Source organism: Rhinolophus sinicus, chromosome 17, assembly GCF_057876585.1.
Source record: "Rhinolophus sinicus isolate RSI-liver-muscle chromosome 17, RSI-T2T, whole genome shotgun sequence".
NCBI classification, from domain to species: Eukaryota; Metazoa; Chordata; class Mammalia; order Chiroptera; family Rhinolophidae; genus Rhinolophus; species Rhinolophus sinicus.
Window position 1 is genome coordinate 59,583,638 of NC_142517.1, and position 12,665 is coordinate 59,596,302.

Here is a 12,665-nt window from a genome sequence, read left to right on the forward strand (position 1 = left end):
AGAATCATCTGTGGAACGTGTAAAAATATACGTACCTCAACTCTACCCCAGAGATTCTGATTAAGTAGATCAAGAGCAGGGCAGCACCCATAGTTTCTAAAAGCTCCACAATTGATTTAAATGGGCATTCTTGCTGAGAAAGTTGTCTGTAAGCAGAAGCTGTTTTGTATGATACCTACTCTGCACTTAACAGCAGTAGGTAACAACTTTTGAACTAACATTTTAAAGCCTTCACTTACATTTAGTTGTAAGCTTAAGGGGAAAGCAGCATATTTGCATCACAAGATAAATCCAAATACATATACTGTACATATATATAAGCTAGCTAAAAGAAAATCTTGTAAAAGATTCCATTTAATATTCTGTATCTAATTCATGATGTTTTGGGTTTTATCTTTTTGTTCCTAGTGAGTGGAGTGCCATAGAAAAAGAAATGGGGGATGGCCTGCAGAGTGCTGGTCATCACATGGATGTGTAAGTACCTAGAACATTTAAGGTAAAACCCGAGGTGAATGAAGTTCAGTGGTGAAGTGCTAGTGACTCTTCTGTTATTTATCAAGTTTGCTGGCAGTTATATTATGTTTTGTGTATACAGATCTGACTTAAGTTTATCTCAGGAATGCGAGGTTAATTTAACATTCAAAAACCAATCAGTCTAATTCACATACCAGAATAAAGAGGAAAATCTGTATGTTCATTTCAGTACATGTAGAAAAAGCATTTCAGCATTTATTCACAGTAAAACTTCTCATCAAACTGAATAAAAGGAATTTCCTCAGTGTAAAATTTACAGCTAATATTGTACTTAATAATGATATATTGACGCTTTCTCCTTAGATGAGGAACAAGGCAAGATTATCTGCTCACACTACTTCTTGTAAACATTGTACCAGAGGTTCTAGTTGTGCAATGAAACAAGAATACCAAATGAAAGGCATAAATCTTAGAAAGGAAGAAGCAAAACTGTCTTTATTTGCAGTTAATGGGATTTTTTACTCAGAAAATCATAAAGAATCAACTAAAACCATTACAGAACTAACTACTGAATTTAACAAAGATGCAGGATATAGGATCAGTAGAGTCCAGAAATAGACCCACATTTATATCCATTTCAAGAAATAGTTCTGGAAATAACTGGTTATCTATGTGGGGAAAAAAAAAATGAACTTTTGAGTCATACCTTACATAAAAACTAATTCAATTTGGATCTTTTTCATAAGCCTAAAAGTTAAAATTACAGCTTTTAGTAGAAAACATAGGAAAATATTGTTGCAACCTTTGAGTAAGCAAAGATTTCTTAAAGAGGACCTGAAAAGGAAAAAAAAAATTTTAATAGTAAATTGTTCTTCATCAAAATTTTGCCTATCAAAAGCTCCTCTTGGGGGAGGAAGAAATGTTAGAGTTACTGTTCAATGGGTACAGTTTCTTTTGGGGAAGATGGAAAAGTTCTGGAGATGGATGATGGTGGTGGTTGCACAACAGTGTGAATGTATTTAATGCCACTGACCTGTACATTTAAAAATTATTTAAAAGACTGGGAATAAACATTTCCAACCACAATATATGAAGAACTACAACTCAAAATCCAAAAAAAAAAATAAAAATTATTTTATCTAAGTATTATTTTTCTTTGGACCATGGCTACTTTTCAACCAATTTGTTAAGTTTCCCTGCGTTGACTTAACATTTTCAGTATTTGTAGGAATTTAGGATTATCCCTTTATTTAAACTGTTAAATAAAATTAATTTCAGTGCTGATAGCAAAATTTCTTTACCACTTAGACTTTTCCACCTAAGGATGTGCCATTTATCCCTGCACTATGTTTCCTATTTTCAAACCACCATCCCTGTGGTTCTTTTTTGTTTCCTTAACATTAACTCGTCCAGAATCATGGATTGGTGACTAAAGGCAGTTTTTCCTACTTAAAACAATGATTCTTAAGACATTTTTCAGTCACATAGAAGAAATTCCACACTCTACAAATGTAAATTTATGAATCCAGAATGTGTAATTTGCCTACTTTTATAAATCCTATAAGCACATCTCTTTTCAATGAACCTTACCTTAAGTTTGCTTATTTTTAGAATTTAAGTAAACTTTATTTACTTGCCTACGTAAAACAGGCCTGGAGACATAAAGTATATATTTCTTTTATTCGAATCAGAATTAATTTGAGAAAAACATAACCATTATACTATACAGAAGTAGTAAATGACATAGCCCATGTCCTTACAGAATTTGTAATGTGATCAGAGAAATAAAACTATATTCAAGACATTACTTTGATAAAATTTAAGTTCTAAATTGTTGATAAGCGGTCAGAAGTGAAGTGATGAATAAGGACTAAAGTAATCTAGGAGTATTTCCTAGAGGTGTTGAGATATGTGCTTGCAGGATTTGGAGAACCAGTGTGGAGTGCCATCACATTTCTGTGCAAGGAAAGACTCAGGTCCAGGAATGAGAATGGCATGACAATGAAGAACTTGTCCGAATTAAAGCAGAGGTTGCTATTGAGAATTAGAATAAAATGAGGCTTCTAAAATTTTCTGTAATCTTTATTTGCTTGATTTTTCCTTTGGTAGCTTTTTGACATTACTGTATGTGGTTGCTACCAGGAACACTTGTGCACCAGTTATATTAAACTCTTTATTCTTTCTACTGATTTTGTAGCCCTTTTATAAAACCTTTGAATAAAAAAAAATTACAGTGTTTTAGTGCTTCTTAAGCTACTTGTAAGCAGGACCTTTTTGTTTTATTTCCAGGCCGCTCCTGATCTAAACATTTTGGTAAAATTCAGTTATCATAGTAATTGAAAATTGCTATAAATGGTTCTAAATAGTTCTTCTCAGTTTCGGTATTTACTTTTGTCACTGATGGGTATGGTAAGTGGTCTGTGGACCATACTTTGGACAGCTCTTCTTTAGAATATTAGTACTTTGTGCCCTGATAAGTTACTTCTGCAGTGTTTTTTTTTAAACAGGTATGCATCTTCTATTGATGATATTTTGGAAGATGAAGAACATTATGCAGATCAGTTAAAGGAGTATCTTTTTTATGCAGAAGCACTACGGTTAGTATAATAAGTGTTCCAGGTGCAGGCTATGGCTGGTCACCATTCTCTAAATGTATTCCAAAATAGAGATAGTAAGTTGGTTTTTAGATGAATTAATTCCCCCAGATATTGAATGAGGTCTCTTTGTATTCCTCTGTGTTGCAGGGTGGTTGGCATAGAAATTTAACACAATCCCTGTTCTTGAAACATAACATTGATAAAACCTCTCAGCCTTAGGCATCAGGCCTGTCTGTATGTTCTTTCTACTTTTTTCAGTTTGAAGATTGAAAGAAAGAACAGATTGCTCTTACGTGTAGCACTATCTGCTAGGTTGTATATTGCCGTTTTTATGCTTTAATTTTTTTCCACACCTGCGTATCTTCTGTCTTCAGTAAGGTTGTAAAACTTATTAATATTGGGACTTTGTCTCCTGTTTTTACGGTATCTCCTACAGAGCCAAACAGAACTCTGTGGTAGATAGTCATGTTTAATTGAGAAGGTACTGTGTTTTTCCATCCATTTTAGAAAAATGAATCATTTTCCTATAATAGGTGGCTTTTGGTCGTAGCCACTTTTGGTCATTTTCCTGTCATTTTTAAAAGCAGTTTAAAAATTCTGTTAGTAAAACAGTGGAGCAATATTCCTTTAGCTGTTCAGTGACTGGTATGAAAACATCACATTGTTAGTCTTTTTCCTGGTAGAACTTTGAGTAGTAAAGAGTTTCACCAGCGTATTTTCAAGTTACCAAGGAAAAGAAAGTTCTAAGTACAGTGGAATTTTCTGAAGCTCTTAAAAATTATAGAAAAGATTAACATGTATTGATATGGAAACATGTTCGTGGTCTATCGTTAAGTAAGAAAAGATGTGGAATCACTGGGGTTTATAGATATGTGTATATATGTTATAAATGCCTGACTAAAGTCGAGAAAGATATACACCATCTGTTAACATGGATTGTGTCTGGGTATTGGCATTGGGGAAAAGAGCAATCTTGAAACTTTTTTTTCTTTGTGCATTTCTATATCAGAATCTTTTTTTTTTTTTTTACAGTGAGCATGGATTATTTTCATGATAATAAAAATGAATAGACATTTCTAAATAAAGAAGAAAACTTTGAGATAGCTTTTTAAACAAATACTCAGTTGCTATGTGAGAATATAGCATTAGTTCCTATGTTATACAAAATTTTTTTTATGATGGGATAATGGTATATTTACTGAAAAAAAAACTTGCAAGTATCTAGAAAACAACCTTTTTTGTTGTACATATATGTCAAGTTTGTATGCTTAAGTTCTGCTAGATTTAATTTTTAATGTTGGGCTACTACATGTAAACTTGAAAATTCTGGTTACACAAGTTTTGACCCTAGCAAGACATTGTGATGCCTCCACTTCACCTGTGGAAAAAAATGTTAACATGTTAAAAGAGAAGCCACAAAAATTAAATCGCAGCACTTTTTTTTATCCCTAGGGCTGTATGTAGGAAACATGAACTCATGCAGTATGACTTGGAGATGGCTGCTCAGGACTTAGCATCCAAGAAGCAGCAGTGTGAGGAACTGGCAACTGGGGTAAGTGTTTTCCCATTTAGGCCTCTGGTATTGTATCAAGTCTCATGTGGAATGAGCTGCGGTTCTGATACTCAGGGTGCCTGTAGCTTTCACAGGAGAATAATTTATGGGCAACTTTATGATTCTTTGGGTTGTGGTCTTGGTATAAAAAGATGTAAGCTAGTAAGCTATTAAAACATTGTATTGTATGGTATTGTAAAACATTTTAATACTGCTCTGTGTAATAAGTATCATCTCATTTCTGATTAAGTCCAAGTGAAAAACGTTCTTTGGGATTGAAGTAATAGCCTTTGTCAGGTTTAATTGTACAAGGTATATTATAGAAATTTTAGTTTTCTTTGAAAAACTGTACCCAGTTAGAATTAGTGTCACTCCTAATGAGTGTTTTGTGTACTTTATTCTTGAACACTTACAGTGAGTACTTGTGAAGAAAATTCCTATCTTATTATACTAGACTTAGATCATTTTTATAATCAGCTTTCTACTGTCCAACTATTTCATTGGAATAACTTAGCTGTCTCACAGAGAGCACACAATCTGGAAGTAATGAAGCAGTAACAATGTTACCATTTATGTCACTTCATAGTTAACAAATGCTTTAGTTATAAAAGTGCTTACAGGTTACCTACTTGCTACATGTGTGAAAAGTCATAAATATATGTGGGAAAAGACCTTTGACCATGAAACAGCTATACACTAGGCCTAATTTATTTTTAAAACTTGGGGAATTCCCAGGCCATTTTCAGGGAGTTTGGTTCTCTGTTCCTACATGTGAAGAGCAAAGTGTATCCAGAAACTCCAGAGAGTGAAGAAATGTTAGAGGAGTAAAGCTTGAGGCTTGACCTTAGGCATCCTATTTTATTAAAGATACCCAAGTTTCAGTGTAGTTATGCAGATTTGAAATATGTTTCTTCAGTTTGGTTTATTTCCATTTTGCCTGTTGAATTTTATATATTTTATATGTTAGAGTAATTTTTTAAAATATGACCACTTTCCTAAGTTTTCCATTCAATTAAGAAGTTCAGTTAGATGACGCAGCAATTCTACTCCTGGTATTTAGCCAGAGAAATCCAAAACACTAATTCGAAAAAATATATGCACCCTTATGTTTATTGCAGTGCTATTCAAAATAGCCAAGATTTGGAAACAACCGAACTGCCCATTGGTAGACGACTGGATTAAGAAACTGTGGTACATTTATTCAGTGGAGTATTACTTGGCCATAAAAAAGAATGAAATCTTACCATTTGCAACAACATGGATGCACCTAGAGAATATTATGCTAACTGAAATAAGTCAGACAGAGAAAGACAAATACCATATGATCTCAGTTAATATGTGGAATCTAAAGAACTGAATAAATGAGCAAAGTAAACAGAAACAGTCTCAGAGATATAGAGGAAAAACTGATGGTTGCTAGATGGGAGTGAGGTGAGGACAGTGGAGAAGGTGAAGGGATTAGAAAGTATAAATTGGTAGTCACAAAATAGTCACGGGGATATGAAATACATTATGTTGTAAAGATCATGTAAGGTGCCAGATGGGTACTGGACTTATCAGGGGAAGCACTTCATAAACTCTGTAGCTGCCTGACCACTGCACTGTACACCTGAAGCTTAAGTAGAATAATATTGAATGTCAACTATAATTATATAATATATAGATATTCACAGGATATAAAGTACAGTATACGGAATATAGTCAGTGGTACTGTAATAGCTATATATGATGTCAGAGGGGTAGTAGATTAGGGGGGTTATCACTTTGTGAGGGGTGTAAATGTCTGACCATTACGTTGTTTTGTACACCTGAAACTTAAAAAAAATAAAAATTAAAAAGAGAAACAAAAAAGTTCAGTTAGAATTTTACCCCTTTTGACTATTCCATGTTTTTCCAGTGTTAGCAGTCTTAAGTATTAGGAGCACCTTGGTTGTAAAGCTTATCGTCCTTCTGTTTGAGCTAGGGAGAAAATGGCAAAAGTTTTGTTTCCTTTTTCTAAAATTTTTAATCCTGGTAAAATATACATAACATAAAATTTATCATTTTAACCATTTTTTTTTTTAAGATTTTTTTTTTTTTAATTGGGGAAGGGCAACAGGACTTTATTGAGGAACAGTGTATACTTCCACGCCTTTTTTTTTTTTTTTCCAAGTCAAGTTGTTGTCCTTTCAATCTTAGTTGTGGAGGGTGCCGTTCAGCTTCAAGTTGTTGTCTTTTCAGTCTTAGTTGTGGAGGGCGCAGCTCAGCTCCAGGTCCAGTTGCCGTTTTCTAGTTGCAGGGGGCATTGCCCACCATCCCTTGCGGGACTCGAGGAATTGAACTGGCAACCTTGTAGTTGAAAGGATGCGCTCCAACCAAGAACAGCCATCTGGGAGCTCAGTGGCAGCTCAGCTCAAGGTGCTGTGTTCAATCTTAGTTGCAAGGGGCGCTGCCCACCATCCCTGCAGGATCGAGGAGTTGAACTGCAGCCTTGTGGTTGAGAGCCCACTGGCCCATGTGGGAATCGAACCGGCAGCCTTCGGAGTTAGGAGTACAGACCTCTAACCGCCTGAGCCACTGGGCCGCCCCCCATTTTAACCATTTTTAAGTATACAGTTCAGTAGTAGTAAGTACATTCACAGTTTTTTAATTAAAATTTATTGGGGTGACAGTGGTCAACAAAACTACATAGGTTTCAAGTGTACAATTCTAAAATCATTTATACACTGCATTATGTGTTCACCACCCAGAGTCAGTTCTTCCATCACCATATATTTGACCCCCTTTACCGTCTTCTACCGTCCCTGCTCCCACCGTACATTTACATTATTGTGGAACCAACCTCCAGAACTCTTTTCATCTTGCAAATTGAAACTATACCCATTAAATGTCAACTATCAATTTCCCTCTTCCCGCAACCCCTGGCAACCACCATCCTACCTTCTGTCTGTGAATTTGACTACTCTAGATACCTCCTATAAGCAGAATCATTTGTCTTTTCGTGACTGGCTTATTTTTCTCTTAGCATGATGTCAAGGTTCATCCATATTGTAGCATGTGTGAGAATTTCCTTCCTTTTTATGACTGAACAATATATCATTGTATGTACACATCACATTTTGTTTATCCATTCATCTGTTTCTATTTCCTTTTAGACTGTGAGAACATTTTCTTTGAAGGGAATGACTACCAAGCTCTTTGGTCAAGAAACTCCAGAGCAGAGAGAAGCCAGAGTAAAAGTGCTTGAAGAACAAATAAGTGAAGGCGAACAACAGCTGAAGTCTAAAAATTTGGAAGGCAGGTAAAAATGCTAAGATGTTTAACAAAACTGGACATGTATACTACATGGCAGATCGTTGCTTTATAACAATTCCCGGCTTCATTGGCATCCCTGAATATAGCCTGTTCTTCTGAAATGCAGTGATGGAATTCCTAAGAAATTTGACTTATCTGTCAAATTTGACAACTGTTATGAAAACAGTTGTTTTAGTGTGGAGGAAAAAGGAAGAAGAAGGTTTCAGATTCATCATATTATTTTCCTGCGCTTTTCATGATTTCTATCCTTTGCACATTCCCTGCCTTTTCTTTTCTGTCATTTAATGAAAACCTGATCATTCTTCAGTGCCTAGCTCTGTGTTACTTCCTTTGTGAAGCCTTCTCTTATCCTTGCAGGCTATCGTAGCACTTTGTTCGTGCCACTGCGGCGTGGCAGTTTTGTACTGGGTGGTTTGTTGCTCTGTGTGAGTGTCCCAGGCTAAATTACAAGCCCTTCAAAGTCAGTGACTGTGTCTTTTTCATCTTTATGCCCCAACACCTTGTAAAGGCTAGGCATGTAATTATTCCATAAATATTTCTAGAAATTCAATTCTCAAAGATCTGCCATCACTGTTTCATTTTCCTTATTGTTTTCATCTGACAGTGAGTAGACCAAGGCAGACAAAGAGTGTATCATTGGTTTGGAGGTGGTTTTGTTAATTTTCAGAACTGTTGGCATCAAATAAATCAAAGTAACCGTTAATGAAGAGAGTTAAAAAGACAAATACCTGTCGGAATTTTTAAAACTCTAGTTGTCATTTAAAGGAAGTACATGATGAATATGATACATAATACATCCATCTTGTCAAAAAGAGCATCTATTTTCCAGTGACCCCAGAAAGGCAACTTCATGTGGCATCTGTTAGGCTTGTGAGCTGGTTCAAGGAACCATCTACATCTGTTTTATAGGAATAATTTGAAGCTGAAATTCTTGTGGCAAAAATATAGATTATCAAAATGTAGAAGAATATTTGACTGCTTTTTCTCCTGTCATTTTTAGGAAGAAAAATAGATCTTATACAATCAATAGCTTTTTCCTCTATATAGATAAATACAAACCAACTCAAATGAGAACTGGTTATTTCAATTTATAAAAGATAGTTTACTTAATTTAAATATTAATAATAATGACTATATCTTTTATTTCAGAGAATTTGTGAAAAATGCTTGGGCCGATATTGAACGCTTCAAAGAACAAAAGAATCATGACTTAAAGGAGGCCCTTATAAGCTATGCAGTCATGCAGATCAGCATGTGCAAAAAGGTAGGATTTGATCTCAGTGAAGATATAAGAATATACAAAAGTCTTATATCTTACAAATTTCTTCAAAACTAATTTCTTCCATTTGGACCAAATTATTTATCATTTTCATTTTTAAAGCCCATTCTTCTCCCCTTCCAGAATATTTCCCAATATCTCCACTTAATTTTGAAAGAAATGTCATAACCACAATAGCAGTTTGAGTCTCCAGTTGAGTCTCCACTCATCTAAAGTTCCAAATTTGTGCGCCCCACTTATCACTTGTATTGAAAATACATACTAACAACATTACTTTGATTATATGATGTTCTTGGTCAGAGCAGTCAAATACCATTGCTAACGATGATGGCTACTTTGATTGAAAAATAGCTTAAAGATTATTTTGGGAAAATGAGGTTATGATATGGTTTGTTGTCAGAGTAAATCCTTCACGTAGCTGATATATGTAGAAGATACCAACATAAAACTTAGTATACTAGCAAGACAAATACTTCAGCTTTCATAATCCTTCCAAAATCACATTTTAAACCTCCTTTTTTTTTTTTTTTTTTAAGGGAATTCAAGTTTGGACCAATGCTAAGGAATGCTTTAGCAAGATGTAATCTTGTGAAATGAATTTCTTTTCAATCAAAGTGCCCCAAAACAGAAGCACAAGTAAACAAACAAACAAACAAATTTAAATTGCTACCCAGTATACACAAAAATACGTAAGTTGAGTAAATTCAGCTTTCTTTAATTTGATTGTAGTTGTGTTAATATAGCACAAAAGGATGTATTTTAATGAAGATGAAATACTATAATTTGAGGTTTTGGGGACTGGTGCTGATTCCAAAAACTTAATATGATAAAATATACCAACAGCTTGTTTGTCAGGCTTCTGAACCAATAACTGAATGAATGTCAAGATGTTAGGTGGTTTCTAGATGTTCATCTCAATGCCAGCTCTTTCAGATCTGTTTGTGTAGGGAGTTTTTTCCTAAGATTGAATTCCTATCTTTACTTGGTAAGACCCACTAATCTATCGTAGGGGGTTATTTTTTCTTGCCTTATTGTTGAGCTGTTTGGTTTGACAAAGCTCAGCAGAAACTTAGTGTGAAATCTGAGATTTTCTCCCACATTCATTGATGCCCCCTGTAACGTTTGCATACACTAGAAAATGCCTTCAATTTGTGTTTTACCAGAATTTTGATACTGGTCAGAAATTTTATACTGCCAACAAAGAAAACTCGACTTCTCAGATGCATAATGGAGTACATTGTTATGATCTAGGAATTGCTATATGGAAAGTTTTAATTGAGTGTGTTACATATAAGCATTAAATTCTTCCCAAATAATTCTTAACCTCTGTTGAGCCTAAATTTAGTCCGCTTGGCTCGCTACACATGGCATTTCAGGGTATAAGATGTAGCATTTCAATGTATAAGATATATGTAGTGAACATATGTGTTAGTATCTTCATTATTAACATCCTTCTTTTCTATTGCTTGGCTGTAATTTTTGTAAAGATAAGTTATATTGTTTTTTGGTGTGTGTTTTTGTGGTATATGTTCAGATGCCAAGCGCCCTCATTTTGCTAGCTTTGCATAATCTTACATGTGCTCATTATTACTGATTATGTAAAAAAAAAAAAAAAATTCTCCATACTGTTTAGCATTTGACTTTTTTACATGTTTAAAATGTTGCTGGATTTTTGTGCTGTTTGCCAAACTTATACAATAAATAAATGAGGAATTGTGCTGATTTTCATATGATTTCTCTTATTTTTAACAAAGTGATTTATACATATTAGTACCTTTGAGAAAATAATACATACCCTATTATGTTTTGAAATGTTTGTGTAAATTTGCCTTATGCCAAAATATTGGGTTTTAAAAAAATACGATGCTGAAATGAGATACGATTTTTCTAAATTTTACTTTTTTAAAGAAAAAATTGTTAGAAGCAAAAGTAATCTGTATAAATATACATTTCATTGCCATTGAGTTGTATCATCTCTTGACTCGTGAATTAAAATAGCTTTCCATTTGGCATTTAAAAATCAAAAGCCTTCTTTCCCAAATTTACCTTATGCTAAATGTAAAATGTATTAGATTTTTTTTTCTGCTAGCTGAGTTAATTTGAGAAGGCCATTGTTACCTGTTTTCAAAGGTGAATTCAGAAAAATATGTTATTATCTTCTCTAAAATATACAGGTATTCACTTGGTTGTATGTATATTTAACTAGGAATATCTTGACTTGGGTTGATTTTGAAAAATTCATTTCATAGCACAATTGTTCCTTTTAAACTCTTAAAGGAATTTTATGATGGAAACAATTTCGGTTATGAGGTGTGATCAAAAACTACAGTGAATGTTTAAAAAAAGTTATTACAGTAAAAGGCACATTGCCATTAATCCCCCTCAAAATACTCCCCCTCACTTCGAACACACTTATCCCATCATTCTTGCCACTTTCTGAAGCGGTTCTGGAAGTCCTCTTTCGTGAGTATCTTTAGTTGCACTCTTGTGGCTGCCTTGATGTCCTGAATCATTTTACCTTTGGGGAAGAGCCAGAAGTCGCACGTTGCCAGATCAGGTAAACAAGGTAGGTGAGGACACACTGTAATGTTTTTGTTTGACAGAAATTGAAGGAAAATTTCATGTAAATGCATTGTTCATGATCCATGATTTATGGCACATTTTTTTTTTTTTTTTTAATTGGGGAAGGGGAACAGGACTTTATTGGGGAAGAGTGTGTACTTCCAGGCCTTTTTTCCAAGTCAAGTTGTTGTCCTTTCAATCTTAGTTGTGGAGGGCCCAGCTCATCTCCAGGTCCAGTTGCCATTTTCTAGTTGCAGGGGTACAGCCCACCATCCCTTGCAGGAGTCGAACCGGCAACCTTGTGGTTGAAAGGACGCATTCCAACCAACTGAGCCATCCAGGAGCTCAGCAGCAGCTCAGCTCAAGGTGCCGTGTTCAATTTCGAGCAATCGAACTGGCAACCTTGTGGTTGAGAGCCCACTGGCCCATGTGGGAATCGAACCGGCAGCCTTCGGAGTTAGGAGCATGGAGCTCTAATTGCTTGAGCCACCGGGCCGGCCCTGATTTATGGCACATTTTAAAACACATCTCTCAACCGTAGCTCACACCCAACTGACTGCACCAAACAAGTCGAAACTTGTCACACACTGTGACAACGGTTCGATGTGCTGCTTCCTGTATTGAAGATCCCTGCCTTTCCGTTGGATGGCACTTGGCAACAGCATTCACTGTATTTTGTGATCACAACGGAAAGGCTCCATGTGACACCCTGCTTCTTATACGGCAATTTCTGTCAAAACATTACGGTTGTCCTCATCCGTTTTATTCACCAAATCTGGCACCATTGCAACTTCTGACTCTTCCCCAAAGTCAAAATGACCATGAAAAGCAGACATTTTGAATCGATTCAGGACATCAAGGCAGCCATGACAGCGCAACTAAGGACATTCACAAAAGAAGACTTCCA

General features: G+C 35.2%; 1 protein-coding gene across 1 annotated transcript in view; it reads left to right on the forward strand.

Moving 5' to 3' along the window:
* Positions 1-10,924, forward strand: part of SNX4 (sorting nexin 4) — a 56,257-nt gene extending 45,333 nt beyond the window's left edge. Inside the window, exons 9-14 of the mRNA XM_019723690.3 lie at positions 409-474; positions 2,982-3,071; positions 4,524-4,623; positions 7,758-7,903; positions 9,067-9,181; positions 9,733-10,924. Of these exons, the coding sequence (XP_019579249.2) occupies positions 409-474; positions 2,982-3,071; positions 4,524-4,623; positions 7,758-7,903; positions 9,067-9,181; positions 9,733-9,780 (565 nt within the window). The 3' untranslated portion in view covers positions 9,781-10,924. The remainder of the gene's footprint in view (positions 1-408; positions 475-2,981; positions 3,072-4,523; positions 4,624-7,757; positions 7,904-9,066; positions 9,182-9,732) is intronic.
* Positions 10,925-12,665: the final 1,741 nt, after the last annotated feature.